General features: G+C 54.3%; 7 protein-coding genes across 7 annotated transcripts; 4 read left to right on the top strand and 3 right to left on the bottom strand.

The window, feature by feature from the left end:
• Positions 1-2150: 2150 nt before the first annotated feature.
• N7474_004121 (uncharacterized protein) lies at positions 2151-2678 on the top strand (the record flags this gene model as incomplete). Its single annotated transcript, XM_057195536.1, has 2 exons — positions 2151-2362; positions 2426-2678. The coding sequence occupies 2 exons, from the start codon at positions 2151-2153 to the stop codon at positions 2676-2678; spliced, it is 465 nt and encodes a 154-aa protein (XP_057052932.1).
• Positions 2679-3507: 829 nt separating this feature from the next.
• Positions 3508-4599, bottom strand: N7474_004120 (uncharacterized protein; the record flags this gene model as incomplete). The annotated part of the gene is made up of 1 exon (XM_057195535.1): positions 3508-4599. The coding sequence occupies one exon, from the start codon at positions 4597-4599 to the stop codon at positions 3508-3510; it is 1092 nt and encodes a 363-aa protein (XP_057052931.1).
• Positions 4600-5618: 1019 nt separating this feature from the next.
• On the bottom strand, positions 5619-7055 carry glfB (uncharacterized protein; the record flags this gene model as incomplete). The annotated part of the gene is made up of 5 exons (XM_057195534.1): positions 5619-6398; positions 6456-6673; positions 6732-6737; positions 6798-6865; positions 6928-7055. The coding sequence occupies 5 exons, from the start codon at positions 7053-7055 to the stop codon at positions 5619-5621; spliced, it is 1200 nt and encodes a 399-aa protein (XP_057052930.1).
• Positions 7056-7640: 585 nt separating this feature from the next.
• N7474_004118 (uncharacterized protein) lies at positions 7641-7979 on the top strand (the record flags this gene model as incomplete). The annotated part of the gene is made up of 1 exon (XM_057195533.1): positions 7641-7979. The coding sequence occupies one exon, from the start codon at positions 7641-7643 to the stop codon at positions 7977-7979; it is 339 nt and encodes a 112-aa protein (XP_057052929.1).
• Positions 7980-8236: 257 nt separating this feature from the next.
• Positions 8237-10065, top strand: N7474_004117 (protoporphyrinogen/coproporphyrinogen oxidase; the record flags this gene model as incomplete). The annotated part of the gene is made up of 4 exons (XM_057195532.1): positions 8237-8322; positions 8374-8443; positions 8567-8998; positions 9058-10065. The coding sequence occupies 4 exons, from the start codon at positions 8237-8239 to the stop codon at positions 10063-10065; spliced, it is 1596 nt and encodes a 531-aa protein (XP_057052928.1).
• A 1085-nt stretch (positions 10066-11150) lies between these two features.
• N7474_004116 (uncharacterized protein) lies at positions 11151-11891 on the bottom strand (the record flags this gene model as incomplete). Its single annotated transcript, XM_057195531.1, has 1 exon — positions 11151-11891. One exon carries the CDS (start codon positions 11889-11891, stop codon positions 11151-11153), a length of 741 nt encoding a protein of 246 aa, XP_057052927.1.
• A 447-nt stretch (positions 11892-12338) lies between these two features.
• On the top strand, positions 12339-14870 carry N7474_004115 (PDPK1 family serine/threonine-protein kinase; the record flags this gene model as incomplete). Its single annotated transcript, XM_057195530.1, has 1 exon — positions 12339-14870. The coding sequence occupies one exon, from the start codon at positions 12339-12341 to the stop codon at positions 14868-14870; it is 2532 nt and encodes an 843-aa protein (XP_057052926.1).
• Between the last annotated feature and the right edge of the window lie 810 nt (positions 14871-15680).

Below are 15680 nucleotides of genomic sequence, written 5' to 3'. Positions count from 1 at the left end.
ACGGAGACAGGCGAATGCCAATAGGACTTGGGGTTCAACAAGTTGTCCTGTTAATGGTGCTTACGCCATGACCTAGTCAAGTATCGAAAAGAGACGCTCAGGTTCCTGGAAACAATCTGTACAGCATGAGCTTCTAGCCAAGGAATTCGATGATTATTTTTCCTAGCTACTGACGGCCCCAGATACTCTTATCACATTGGATCCACTGCCGTAGATGACGACGATGAAGACATGCAATAACATAGCCAACATAGCGGATGACGCTAAATCCTTCAAACAGGTTAACTCTCCGGCACCAGAGGGATGTTCCTAAAGAATGCGGAAAACGTTCTAATCTAACAGCCTTGCTCAACAAAGACGGAATAATTAACCCCTTAGCAATTGGTTTTCTTTTTTTAATCGCTCGCCCTTTTGGATATTACTCACCAAGCGCGCCTCTCTCATCGCCCAATCTAGTACTACTTTGCTTGCATATTCACTCGAAGCTCTCTTCAGCTCTTTTTTCTCTGCCCATTTAAATTCCTTACTAGCCTTTTTGATCGTTTCAGAGCCGATGCGCGCGACTCGCAAGTCTTCAAATACAAGTGAGCCGGGGTTATTGAGAAAGTAACCAAAATTAGATTAGTGTGTTACAAGTTAGGGTTCAGAAAACAATTCATGAGAGTATTTTGGTATATCTGATTTCCAATATCGCTGTAGTGGTGACAGCCTGCGTATCGCTTCGTGAGGCGGCGGGGTAAATGATTTACACACACGCGGGTGCACACCTTGTAAAGGTATCTGCTGCCACATAGGATCTTGGCAGTTGCTGCCCCGCCCCAGGAATAATTGCATTTAGATTGATGCGCTAGCGGGAATTTCCCCGACAAACGGGCTAGGAAGCCAAGGGGTGGTACAGTACAGGTCCTCCCGAAGGCAGTTCTACCACTTTACTGTAATTCTTCCCGGAACTATACCTCTACACGCGAAAGTCCTTATTTTATTCGGCATATTTGAGGTTGTCGAAATGTTTATAAGATCAAATCATGTCATACATTTCATTGTCAACTTATGAGACTTACTCTCCGAGGATATTGGTATGATTTGGATTCCGCAAGTGAATCGTTAGGTGACTTAAATATCCGGGCGAATGTATCCAAGCAATCGGGAATACGTTAAGACCCAATCTAGGGCATTGATGTTCGCTCCACGGTCGAGTAAAAGTTTCGCAACGGTCAACGAGCCGTACTCAGCAGCCCAGGACAGAGGCGTCCGCTCGTGCCGGTCACGAGAATCGATCTTCGGCTCAGCTTGTAGAAGGTAAAGGAGGAGGTGGATACCGTCCCCTATAGCGGCATAATGAAGAAGAGACCTTTTAAAGCGATCTCGTCGCTTAGACTTTCCGCTTGATTTGGTTGTTAGTGGGTGGAAGTTGGTGCTGCTATACATTAGTATCCTGTTCATTTTATACGTTCAACCCGAATGATTCATTACTGCACTAGGAATCTGCTCCAGGTTTTACAACACAGCGCTAGATGACGGTAAATCGGCTGCCGATAATGGTACCCATCGTCAAGTGGATATGCCCTGGAGGCTGTTCACCCTGCACACCTTGGCCCTCCATTTTTAGAGCTACCGAGTAACCCAAGATACCTGTAAAAGCTACGTTCTTCTACATTTAACGAACGATTTCAACCAGGAAATCGCGCCGTCTCACTCCTAAGCCACATCTAAAAATAATTTGGAAGCTAGACGCCTATTTACCCCAATTGGCGTGACCTTACTCGCTGCTGGGGAGATGGCTGAGACCGAGCCAGTAAGCGCGTGCTCCGAAGAGGTGCCCAACTTTGGATAAGCTTGGTTTGCATCCCATGCTTACTGTTGGCCGTAAGTTTTGTCGGCCTTGAAATGATCTAAGATGCCCTAGTTGCATTACCGATGTAACTCGGCTCTTCGAGGCGGTGACCATAGCGTCAGCCTTGCTCTTTTTAGTCCCTTTTTAGACTTCGCATAAAAATGTGTAGGACGCCTATAAATGGAGTGGGGTGCCCTCGAGAGGGAGGATCATCATCGACATCAACATCCTCTTTCAACCACCTCAAATCATCATCTCAAAACAAAATAAAACAGTCACTCGCTCAAGTCCAACTACAACGACATCACTATTCAAAATGAAATTCACCACCATCTCTAGTATTTGCCTAGCCGCCGGCATTACCCTCGCCGCTCCCGCCGCTCCCGGCGGCGCGCAGTGCCCTACCCTTCAGCCGATCTACATCGATAGCTGGACGGCCGAGTTGTACTCAGACGTCAATCGGGGCTGGATGATGTTCAACATGGGCGATCCCAACAAGAAAGTTAAGACTAACTGCAGTGTTACCTGGTAAGTGCTTCCTTTTCATCTCTATACATGCAAAGCAACACAGGCACTAACATTAATCTGTAGGGAACGTGGGTTGCCCGTCCCCCATGACACGATGCTCAAGTGCGACGACAAAGCCTACGAGTTCGGTTTCCCCAAAGGGATCGACTCGATCGACGAATTCACTCTTAAGGTGGCTCGCACTAACGGTGCTTGGAGCGGACACTATGCGGCTAACTCGAAGAACGAGAACTGGAATTGCAACGAGTATGCTCATGGATTTTTTAAGGAGAAGTGCGAATTGATTGGTACTTTGAATATGGAAGTGAGCCCCTGAAGTGCTCGTGTTCGCGTGATTCAAGAATGGGTTCCTTTCTTTCTTTGCATTCATTTATACCCGAGAACACACATGTGGAAGCTGGATAGGCGACGCTCGCTTTTCTTGTTGTTATGCATGGCGATGCGGATGGATACATTCCTTTCATACGGTCATAAATCTAATACATAATTTGATTGGCTCGAGTAACTTTTCGTCTTGATAGTAGCTCTCTCATCATTTCTTTCTTCCATGTAAGCATAGAGAGTGGACCCTTACTCCTCCTACACTAACGCGGGTATAGCTATGCTCAGAAAACTAGGATGAGTCCGATTTTCGGTACAAAGACCCCGTACAGCATTCGATAGCGGCCCAGAGGCCAAAATCGAATAATGCCATATGTTATCGTCACTAATATTAGCCAGAGAATGGTTAACTGATCGATATTGGTTTCTTGGCATTCAAATATAACTTAACTCGTCAACTCATAAAGTAGATACGAAATCGGAAAACAGGAATCAAATACGAAAAGAAGAGACCAAAAGAAACCCGACTTTTGACGCCAGAGAAAGCCCTTCAAAAGTGCGCCAAGCCAGCCAGCCACAAAAAGAGTAAGACACACAAAACGCCATTTCCAATCCGAACCCATCCCCATACTCACAACCAAAAGAAAAAGGGCCTGGTTACCGCGAATTGGGTCAGTGAGACGCGCGAGTGAACATCAAACTAAACAAAGATCATATAAGCAAGACCACAACAGGCAGTAAAGTCAAACTCGATCGAATTGATGGGTCAGAGTGTCGAGCGCCGAGTATGTATTGACGGTATTGCGAGTCGAAGGGGAAATTCGTTATGAGTCAATCTCCATCCCCATGTCGACGCCTCCGTTCAGTCCCTCGGGAGTCGAGTGAGCCGAAAGAGCCTGCTGCAAGAGCGGCACGCCTTGATCGACAGCAGCGGGGGCGGAGAGCGGGTTGGTGGTTTGGAGGTCGTTGCGGTCTGCGGCAGTCAGGGGACCGGGGCCCTGGAAGGCGATCGGGGAGCAGCGCAGGTTATGCAAACAAGCATCCCAGGACGAGGCGACGAGCTGGGCGTGGGCGAGGTCTTCGCTGAACAGGTAGAAAGCCGGTGCGGGGGCGCCGATGGGTGTGGCAGCCACGAGGTAGGCGTTGAGGGCGCGGGATTTCATGAGCATCCGCGAGTCGCGCAGGTGCGCCGCGTACTGGTTGTCGATGTACTTGGTCCAGCCGCGCACGGCAGGGGCCATGTCGTCGTCTGGGTTGATGCATTGCCAGCTGATGCCGAGGAGACGGGTGGCGTCGTCGACAAGGGGTTCAGAGGGCGGCGTTGTTCCCGTGTGCAGGGTGCGATGCTGGTCGTCCGCGTTGGATCCGTTGAGGCGTTGGCGCATTGAGGCGAGTGCGATGTCGTCCAGGCCGGGAGCAGAGGGGTCGAGCCGCTGGGACTTGCGGCTGAGATCGGCGGCATCTGCGGAGAGCGCGTCGGACCGCGACGAGACCGGCGGTGCAGCGGCCAGTTGGGCTTCGGACTGTTCTTCGCACCAGGTGCCCGTCTGGCTTTCGGCCGAGAGCGCGATGCCTGTGCGCGGGTTCAGGAGCACCATTCCCTCGCCGTAGATTGGTTCTTCCGCGGGTTCGGGGGCAGGCTTGAGTTGGGCTGCCTGGCGGAAATCCTCTTCAAGAGCCGCGTCATCGCGCGACCTCTTCCGGGACGGTTTGGGTGCCGCCGCGGGAGCCGCGGACGCGAGCTTGGAGTCTGGCTGGAAGGAGGAGTCACTGTTGGCAAAGACAGAGCTGGGACTGGCCGGGTAGCCGTGGGTGTCGAAGAGCGAGTGCGAGGGGAACTGAACGAAGGCGTGTTCCTGGGGAGAGAGGACCATGGCGGGACCGTCGGCGAGGCGACTGAGGATCGTGGGACACATTGCCGCCAGTGGGTTGGTTGGTTCCAGACGAAGGAACGCGACAAGGGGACTGTTCTGTTGGGGTTAGGTGAGTAGGACACAACCAGCGACAACCACCTATAGATCACGCGAGGCGCTCCGAAGTATAGGACTCGATTGGGTGGGTGGCGAGGAGAGGCTCTGATGATTATCTAGGGAACGGGGTGGGATGGAAGTAAAAGAGAAGGTAAGAGATAAGGGTGGGAAGACACGACCGACTATGTAGCGTGAGAGGGAGAAAGAAGGCGCGAGCGCGCGCGAGAGGGAAGAGCTGCAAGCGATGGGGGCATGTGCGGAGAGCGGCAGTTCCTTCCCATGCTGACTATGATCACTCCAGCCTCGCTGACCGCCCGGCTGGGGACTGTCCGATTGGTGGATACGGATGGGCTGAGTGTGGAGCAGGGTGCATTGCCAAGCATCAGCCAGAGTGCTGTGACTGGCTGGACAGTCCGGATGGGTGTGATTGGGCAATCGGAGTGTGATCCCAGCTGACTCAGATATTGCGGAACCGAGGAGAGAATGAAAAGAGTCTAGTATTGGGAGAGAATATGGAGACACGGAGAGGATGGCGCGGGTGACAAAACAATAATCCAATAATGAGAAAGAAAAACAGCAATCCGACACCCAAGCTCGTGCAAAAGAAAAGTCTTGTCATGAAAAAAGAGGCAAAGAAGGAAAAACAGAACGTACACCGCTAGCAAAACCTCTCTCATGTCTCTGTATACATCACAGGAACATAGTCGCAAGAAAGAAGAACAGCCAAAGTCCCCTTGAAGAACTTCGAGATCGATCAGACCGGAAGTGCCTTCTCTCCGCCACTCCGGCCCAGTGCCCGCGTAAGGCGGCCCTGCCTCCAGACACTGGGTTCTCTCAGTTCACCAGCTCCAGCCGAACCTGAGAGAGAATGCCCGACTGTCGGCGGCTGTGGGGGGCCACTGACAGTGGGCGTGGACCCGGCAGACCCAACTCGGGTCTGGGGGGATTGTCGTGGCCAAGTGCATTTATGCACTACCGCCAGTAGAGCTACCGGGGAACACGCCCTTGACACGGTCAACGGTCTCGGGGGCGTAACTCGGAGCCATGGAGCCAACAAACAGGAACAGGATGAGGACGGCGGCACCGACAACCACAAACTTGCGCTGGGCCGGGCGGTTGGCGCCGTATTCGGCCCACGAGCGACCCGCCTGGCTGGTGTACTCCTTGATCTTGTCACCGCCCAGCTTGTAGTAGACCAGACCGATCAGGGCGATGGAGTAGCCGAAGAACTGCAGCGGGGTGACGGGGGTTTGCCAGATGGCCATGGAGGCAGCGACCAGCAGGATATCCTTGAGGACACCGCACAGGGTCATCACCAGGGACGAGGTCTTGCCGATCAGGAAGACGACCGAGACGTTGAGCAGGAACGCGATCATGGCGTTGACGATCAGCGTCGAGACACCGACGGTGTAGACGTTCTCCATGCTGATGTGGGGCACCTCCAGGAACAGGGCGACGACGCCGTTCATCACGGCGCAAATGGGCGCAAAGTAGTACAGCGAGACCATGGGGTCCATCTTGAAGTCCGCGGAGCTGAGCAGGCGCTGCACCATCACCAGGCGGGTGGCCTCGAAGGCAATTCCGCCCAGCTGGAACAGGAAACCGACCATGACAAACTTGATCTCACCGAACGAGGCGATGACCACGCCGAGGACGATGACCGAGACGTTCCCGAGGGTCTTGTAATTCACGGGGGCCATGCCCATGACCCAGGTGGTGATTAGGACGGCAACGGGGGTCGTAGCCTGGAGGAGAATTCGTGAGCGAATCGCCTGAAACAGCAACCATCACTCGGAACCTACCTTGAGCATCTGGATAAAGGCCACACTCAGGTACAGGTAGGTCATGTTGCCGCAGATCAAACTCAAGCTGAAAAAGACACCGATCGGAACGATGGCGCGCAGGTAGACGCGGCCGGTCATCTTGACCGTCTTACGGCCATCCAGAATCGTGGTGGTGCGGGCGAGGATCTGGGTCATCAGCGTGGCGAAGGCCAAGTGCCATGTTGTGAGGATAATCGCTGCATGGGAGGGTCAGTATCGAGAATGGACGGGCGGACAGAGATGAGGGCGACATACGGAAACCTGTGCAATCCGAGAGTTAGCCATGAAAATGTTCGAGAATCAGGGGACGACGCCACTTACGGAAGTTCAGCGTGTCGAGCAGGTACTTGTTGAACAGGATAACGCTGGAGCTCAGCGTGATCCAGACACTGGACGAGCGTCAGTCTCTGCTCGTCCTTTTTTATTTCTTTTGGTCGAGAAGATCACTCACCTCACGTAGACCGCGGGGTGGAAGGTGGCCTGAGGGGCCTCTGGCTTCTCCGTGGCCGGGTTGACAGTGGGCAGGGTAGGCTCGCGGGCGACCTCGCCGGAGGTGCGGACTTTCTCGCCTTCGCTCATGGTGAAAGCGCGTGTCTGGTCGGAGAAGAAGCGCTGAAACTGGAAGGGGCGTGGCCGGGAGAGGCTTCCTTGGGTGAAGGCGGAGGAAGCCACGGGGGAAATGCTAAGAGGGCACGAAGAAGGACGGAACGAGCGGTGATAGAGTTGGACCAAAAAGAGTGTCGGTAGCAGATGAAGAAATGATGATGGAAGGGGTTGATGGTGGAATACAGATTTTTTTTTTTTTTTCCCGTGGTTAGTTTGGTTGGGTGGTGACTTAGTGGCGGGAGAACCAGGTTTAGTGGATGTGTTATTTCGAGAGATTAAGAGCGGGTGGAACAGGGCGTGGCAGGAACTGGATTGAGTGGTTCCGGCAAATAACGTGAGAGCTGCAAACAGCGAGCAATCCAAGTGGCTGGCCGTGAGTGGTTACGGTGGTAGCCAGGACTCCACCGCTGTCAGAGGTTCGAGGACTCCGTTCTGTAGGAGAACTGTACCCGAATCATTCGATGAGATATTCTCATAGGATCTATGATATTATCATAGATCGGAGCATTGGATGGGTGCTCATCTCTACGGCTCCCGACGAGACTCCCACCACTCATGATGCCGCTCCCTACATTGTGCCCGGCATTACGCAAGCAGGCACCGCCAAGGCCCACCGAGACCCGCGCTCAGAGCCCTGGTCCCTTACCGGTGGAGAATGCGGCGATCCTCACCCTGACGCCATCGGGACCCCTTTTTGTGCTGTGCCTCTGCCGTCGGTCGGGATGCGTGGTCCCTTTTGGCCCCGGTGGTCAACCGTCGGTGGACCAGACTGCGCGACCGCCAGATTGTCGATCACTGCAACAGAAGCAATCATCGGATCAGGGGGGGGCCTGTCTCATGAGATCGGGGAGGGACAACGTGCCCAACGACATCGGTGGCGCTCCTAGCGGGCGATAGAGTATGCTAGGTCGACGAGCAGACAATTAAAGATGAGAATCCCTCTTACCCAAAGCAGGGTGGGTTTAATTGCGGCATACGTGTTCCGGGATGGGGCTGAGGATGCAAGCGTTCTAGACTGAAAAATAACCGTAAACCTGAAACGGGTGTTGTGGCCCCCCACCGCCCCGAAACCCACGGTCTGCTGTTTCCGTCGTTTCTTCTCCTTCACTTACTTACCCTTCCCATCTCCCCTGCGCTGCTGCAGTCCTTCTTCTATGCTGAATCTCAACATCCGCAAGACCTTCCGACGCGTGCCCAGCTTCCAGGATATCCTTCAAGGCAGGATGACCCACCCCGACATGTACGCTCTCGCGGTGCCCTGACCTCCCCTGCCCCAGCTAACCATTCCCAGTTCTGTTGACGTTCTCGTCATTGGCGCCGGCCCGACGGGTTTGGGTGCGGCCAAGCGCTTGAATCAGATTGTAAGTGTGGGATGACATGGTGGTCGCACACAATGGCCCCCAAAAAGGGGGGAGAAGGGGGGAAAAAAGAAATGTGGGATGGAGGGGCACAACAAACAAAAGGCTAACCAGCACCACCACCAGAACGGCCCCTCATGGTTGATTGTCGACTCGAACGAAATCCCCGGTGGTCTCGCCTCGACCGATGTCACCCCGGAAGGCTTCCTCTACGACGTCGGTGGCCACGTTATCTTCTCCCACTACAAGTACTTTGACGACTGCATCAACGAGGCCCTCCCCAAGGATGAGGACTGGTACGAGCACCAGCGCATCTCCTACGTGCGCTGCCAGGAGAAATGGGTCCCCTACCCCTTCCAGAACAACATCTCCATGCTGCCCAAGGAGGAGCAGGTCCGCTGCATTGACGGCATGATTGACGCCGCCCTCGAGGCTCGTGTCTCCAACGTCAAGCCCAAGACCTTTGACGAGTGGATCGTCCGCATGATGGGTACTGGTATTGCCGACCTCTTCATGCGCCCCTACAACTTCAAGGTCTGGGCTGTGCCGACCACCAAGGTTGGTCTTGCCCATTCGTTTCCGCCCCTGCCAAGTCCCGAAACTGACAACTGGTCCAGATGCAATGCGCCTGGCTCGGTGAGCGTGTCGCCGCCCCCAATGTCAAGGCTGTGACCACCAACGTCATCCTCAACAAGACCGCCGGTAACTGGGGGCCGAACGCGACCTTCCGCTTCCCCGCCCGTGACGGTACGGGTGGTATCTGGATCGCCGTGGCCAACACCCTCCCCAAGGAGAAGACCCGCTTCGGCGACAAGGGCAAGGTGGCCAAGGTCAACGCCAACAACAAGACCGTCACCATGGCCGACGGCACCACCATCGGCTACAACAAGCTGGTGTCGACCATGGCGGTCGACTTCCTGGTCGAGTCCATGAACGACACCGAGCTGATGCCCCTCACCAAGCAGCTCTACTTCTCCTCGACCCACGTCGTCGGTGTCGGCATCCGTGGCTCGCGCCCCGAGCGCATCGGCGACAAGTGCTGGCTCTACTTCCCCGAGGACAACTGCCCCTTCTACCGCGCCACCATCTTCTCCAACTACTCCCCCCACAACCAGCCCGAGAAGTCCAAGAAGCTGCCCACAATCCAGCTCGCCGACGGCTCCAAGCCCAAGAGCACCGAGGCCCAGGAGGGCCCGTACTGGTCCATCATGCTGGAGGTGTCGGAGTCGTCGATGAAGCCCGTCAACAACGCCACCCTCCTGGCCGAGTCGATCCAGGGTCTCGTCAACACCGAGATGCTGCAGCCCGGCGACGAGATCGTCTCCACCTACCACCGCCGCTTCGACCACGGCTACCCGACCCCGAGCCTGGAGCGCGAGGGCGCCCTCACCCAGATCCTGCCCAAGCTGCAGGAGAAGGGCATCTGGTCGCGTGGTCGCTTCGGCAGCTGGCGCTACGAGGTCGGCAACCAGGACCACTCGTTCATGCTCGGTGTCGAGGCCGTCGACAACATCGTCAACGGCGCCGTCGAGCTCACGCTCAACTACCCGGACTTTGTCAACGGTCGCCAGAACACCGAGCGCCGCCTGGTCGATGGTGCGCAGATCTTCGCCCAGAACAAGTAATTCTTTCATTGTCGGCAAAAAAGAATGCATTCGTCACTTCCCGCGGGAAACGGAAATCTGACTACAGCCGTCCACTACACATTTTAAAATCTTATACATGCTTAAAGAAAAACGGGGGAGCATATTTGAAGCGACAGTCCGGGAGATTTTCACATCTTTGTTGGCGTTTCATCTTTGTGACTTGAATTTGACCACCGTATATCCCAATCCTCTCCCTCTTGTTTTCTGATGGCTCTCGCTGGAACTCGTTTGCTTGGGGCTCTCTTTTTTTCTTGTCAGTTACACTTCTTAGACTTCCCAACCATGTGGATTGCTTTCTTTTTCTGCCTCGGTTCCGTTAGGGGATGTGTGCTATGGGATGTGTTACGTGTATGTTTCCTTTAGACTGGGTGATGCTTTGAGTGGTCCAATTAGATCGGATCGAATTTTAGAAATTGCTTCGTTTCAAGAGAGAAGGATGAAACACCTGAGCTGTCGGTTTATTTATTCGACACCGTATGATACAACCATACTGCGATCGTCACAATTGATAGGACAGCCGGCCGGTGGGATGCAGTAGTTATTGCCACCTCATAGTTCGGCATGCGACCGCGTCAGGCCTGGACGGCTGCCGGAGGCAACCAGATTCTTGCTCTGGCAAATGACGCCCGCCCCTCCCGGATTGGTTCGCTCGTTTCATCCCCACCGGAGAACTATAGTTAGTTCGCGGAGAGGTGGGTTGGTTCAAATGTTCTATGTATAGAAGCCGGGACTCGTGTGGGTGAGTTGTCCTACCGGTAGATAAAGTACAGGCGCACTGCAGAGGCTATTCATAGAATTTGATAGCCGGGGTATCCTGTAAGTGTACAAATAAGTAGAATCATAAGCTTGATCCATCATCCAAAATAATAATAGTAGTAGTAGGAGCAGTGCCACCGCCACTTCACTTGACCTCTGTTCAAACAAGAAAATCGCCTGACAAACTTGACACATTAGTATGCCTCCAATCCTGAAATGAAGAAAGAAGGCCCTGGAACTCTTCTCTTGCCCGGCCTCGCCCGCCCGATGGACCAAGACATGCCTCGTCAGACCGCGTGGCCGCTAGTTTAGCCTAAGGCCCGGAGTGGGACTTTAGTGTGCTCGACTGGCCGACTCGGCGAGGTCCCGGATGCCAGCGACTGGGTCTCTGACGTCGTAACACATCCTGCGGATTGTCTGTGGCGGGGGTTGGGGTTGGGTTTGCGCGTGTTGCGATCTCTGGTTCTCTGTCCTGTGTCGATCATGGAAAACTCGCCAGAGACAGTAGTGGGTGGCACATCGGCAAGAGGCGGACCTGTTGCCACGGCGGGATTGCCATTGTGAGCACCTAGTGTGGTCTGCGAGGACGGTGTTGTGGAAGTGATCTCTCGACGGAGCGAATCAACCGATCGAGACGCTCTAACCATGGATCTGGAAGCCTTGTTGGTGTTGATGTTGACTTGAGTCTCATTCAGGGTCAGAGTAGGGGCATCGCCAACATCCTTCCAGGAAAGGGTCTTCTGGACTCTGTTGATGTCGAGGTTGACTGCATGCCCCATCCAATTTGCGGTGTGTTCCACGCCTCCATGAATATCCGTTTCCGCATCGGATATAGTACTCGCTGCAGATGCGCACGAGTCGATGGAGGACGGATTGGATGGGTCGATCAGCGTGCTGTCTTCTTCGTGCTCTTCATCCTCGTCTTCGTAGCGTTGGCTGGAATCGTCCAGGCGCAGGCGGGTGAAGTATAAAGTCAGATGGATGCGGTGGAGGTCTGCCTGGAGCTCATCGGGGCTTAGAAAGATGGCGGTCGGGGGGCGTCTGAGCATGGTGGCTGGCGATGGAGTATAGTAGACTGGGACGTAACCAGAAGACAGGCCATGATTAACTATAGCCAGTGGAAGGAGCGAGTGAGTGTTAAATCAAGAAAGAAAGCAATCGGTCACTATGTCGGTAATTCGACTGCGATTCTTTTATAGTCCAAGTACTCCTCCCTCTTGCTCAGCCCCTTCACCCGAAGCGAAGGTCGGAGCCTCTCCTGTTGATCCTTTTTCTCCTTCCCCTCAACACCGTCGACTTTTTTCCCACACTTGCAAGCCATGCCTCGTCCAGCATAGCCTGTCTCTTGTTCCTCTTTTCTTTCCCATTCCCTCCGGTCTTACTGTCTCTCTTCCTTCCCCTCCACCACCACCAGCATCACCATCACCACCCACACTGAATCCACTCTCACCATTTCCTCCCCCTCCTGCCCTGTCCACCCCTCCCTCCTCCCCGTCATGAACGGGGACCTCAGCCTATCCCGGTCCCTGGGAGGCCTCCGAATAGCCAATCCGGACGACCCGGCCCTTCAATCCCCCGAGGACACAACCGCTGGTTCAACGGGACCAAACCAAGCCGGAGCACCGGGCGGTACGGTATCAACACCTCCACAAGGCCCCGATCTCAACTCAGATGACGACTCGCGCCCGTCTGCCTTCCCTCCAGCACCCATCGATTCGCCGCCATCAACAGATCCCCGGTCTCATCCCTTCCCCGACATCCACCAGTCAACGCCGGGCCCAACTACCTATACGGCCTATTCGACACAACCCCATTCGTCGCCCGCCTCCCGTCCCCTTTCATCTCTCTACACGAATGGGTCGTCTGCCTCCGCCCTTCCCCGTGACAATACCTACCGTATGCGGACCGATTCGGGTGCCTCATCGACTTCCGGCTCGCAGTCGCGGGTAGACCGCGGTGGCTCGGCGGCGTTGCAAGCAGGCGTTCCCGTGCGCGACAACTCTCACAGTGACCGGTCGTACCGGACAACGCAGATTCCACCGAATGCACCGGCGGTGATGTCTCGTCAGTCATCACGAGCACACGTTCACGGCGGTGGAGCGTCCCAGGTCCCTCGGTCTTACACGGAGACTGCCGTGCCATCCAGCGGCGAAGACTGGTCGGATCGGGGTGCGGCGGTCGCGGTGAGGCAAGAGGTCGATGCGAATGGCAAGACCGTCGCTCGCTTCATCAAGAAGGGTGTGCGGGATTTTTCTTTCGGGAATACCCTGGGCGAAGGATCTTACAGCACGGTGGTCTTCGCGACGGACCGGCAGACCTTGAAGGAATATGCAATCAAGATCCTGGACAAGCGACACATTATCAAGGAGAAGAAGGTCAAATATGTCAATATCGAAAAGGATACGCTCAACCGTCTGACCGACCACCCGGGAATCGTGCGGCTTTATTACACGTTCCAAGATGAGCGGTCGCTCTATTTCGTGCTGGATCTGTGCAAAGGAGGCGAGCTGCTCGGCGTGCTCAAGCGGATGAGTACTTTTGACGAAGAATGCACCCGGTTCTACGGCGCCCAGATTCTGGACACGATAGACTATATGCACAAGCGTGGAGTGATTCATCGGGATTTGAAGCCGGAGAATGTCCTGCTTGACAGCCAGATGTATGTCAAGATTACAGATTTCGGGACGGCAAAGATTCTCAAGAACCCACGACGACCGGACGAGAATTCGACGGACATGCCGCTGATCGACTCGACGGAGATCCCGGACGACGAACGGGCCAGTTCCTTTGTCGGGACTGCGGAATATGTCAGCCCGGAGCTGTTGACAGACAAAAATGCGTGCAAGGCAAGCGACCTCTGGGCTTTTGGCTGCATCATCTACCAGCTCCTGGCTGGTCGTCCGCCGTTCAAGGCAGGCAATGAGTACCAAACATTCCAAAAGATCGTTGCGCTGGACTATGAATTTCCCATTGGATTTCCGACCGTTGCCCGAGACCTTGTTGAGCGTCTTCTCGTGCTGGATCCGGCTTGCCGTCTGCCAATCGAGCACATCAAGAACCATGAATTCTTTGCTGGCATCACGTGGGGTGCGGACTTATGGAAACGCAAAGCGCCTCGTTTGAAGGCTTATGTACCGCCCGCACGCGAGCCCATCAAGCTCAATGGCGGCGAAGGCGCCGACAACTTCCCTCCAGCCATCTCCACTGCCCCGTCCAATACAACCAACGCGAGCTCTCGTGCACTCCCACGAGTAGTAACGGAGCTTCCCCCGCCAAGCCAGCTGGACATCGAATGGTCTCCAGTGTTGAGCAGGTCGAACGAACGGATTTTGAAATTGGGTAACCTTACGGTGGTATCTTCCCATGCATCCCATAGTCCGACATCAAGAAACAGCAGCGGGGAGCTCGAGGCGCCCAAGAAATTCTCTCGTTTCTTTTCGGGAAGCGCAACAAAGAAGAGACAACGATTGGTGATGGTCACGTCGTCGGGACGGATAATCCTGGCCGCATCTGGCGGCGACGAGAAGAAGGCGAAACTGGAGATCTCTCTTCTTGCCCCGGGGACTCAGTATCGAAGTACAACAGACTCAAAGGGCTTTTCGTCCTGGATCGTGGATACAGTAAGGCTCTTCCGTCAAGCAGCGAACCAATATGATACTGACGTCGGATTACAGAGAGAGAAGCATTATGTCTTCGAAGACCCCAAACCGTCCTCGAGCAACATCGGCGCCACAGCAGTCTCCGCACAAGAATGGCTAGATGCGCTAGACAGGGCGCGCGAAATGGCCATGACGCAACAAAGTTCCGGCACCTACTCCGCCGACGACGCATTCCGGGATATCTCGTCTGGCTTTTCAAGCCATGCCAACACTCTCGACCGCAATTCAGATCCCCAGACCGAAAGCGGCGGCCACGCTCCAGGGCGTAACCATCTTGTGAAACACCAAGCCACCGACTCGGAGTCGACCAAGGGGAAGAAGAGATTCAGCAAGCGCCATTCCAAGAACGGGCTTGCAGCTGTGTTCTAGCGCTGCTGTCTCTCGGCTATCCCATTTCCCGCTGATCATACTTATCCATCCATCGCACTGTTTTGGTTGTCTCCTCGCTCTTGCCCTTGCCCTTTGCATTTTCAGTGATGAGCGTCTGTCACTTTGACTTTTCTTGGGCGATTTTTCCTGCATTTAGATTGGGAAGGAATGAAGCATGCGTTCTTTCTCTTCTTTCGCGTCATTGCGTCTATTCGAGACTTTTTTTTTTCTTCTGCCCTCCATGTTTCCCCCTCTTCCTCTTCTACCTGGTCTCTCTCGTCTCGTCGCCTCTGTTATATATCCCTGATTTTTCATCCAAAGCATCTTGTCGACACCCCGACCTGTCCTCGCTTTTTAATGATCGCCCCACTATCTTGTTCCAATGCGGTTGGTTGCCAATTGCCAGACAACCCGGGACAGACCCGTCCACCTTTCCTCTCTTCGCCAAATTCAGTCCTCTGCTGGCGCCCTTTATTCCTTGTGACTTTCTTTGACTCCTCCTTTCCTCCCTTCTTCCTCTTCTCTTCTTATACACTTTTTTCCCACTTCTTTCTCTCCGTCGTCGTCTACTATTTGTGTCCCTGTCTTCTCTTCCCTCTTTCTTTTTTCCTTTATCAGCGGCAGATAGCTTCCTCTACCCTTCATACCTGAGAAATGGTATCCCCGGCTCGCCTGGTTATGAGCTACTATCTTGTCTCTATCTGTAGAGTGCGTGTTTCGAGTAGGAGGTAATGTAGCCCGTCTTTACAGCCGGAAATGCTGTTGTCACTAGTATCTTAGATATCACCTGTCAACTACAAAGATATCACG

The sequence above is a fragment of the Penicillium riverlandense genome, assembly GCF_028828495.1.
Source record: "Penicillium riverlandense strain IBT 135883 chromosome Unknown utg000003l_segment0_segment0, whole genome shotgun sequence".
Classification (NCBI taxonomy): domain Eukaryota; kingdom Fungi; phylum Ascomycota; class Eurotiomycetes; order Eurotiales; family Aspergillaceae; genus Penicillium; species Penicillium riverlandense.
This window is presented reverse-complemented; position numbering and strand designations above follow the sequence as displayed.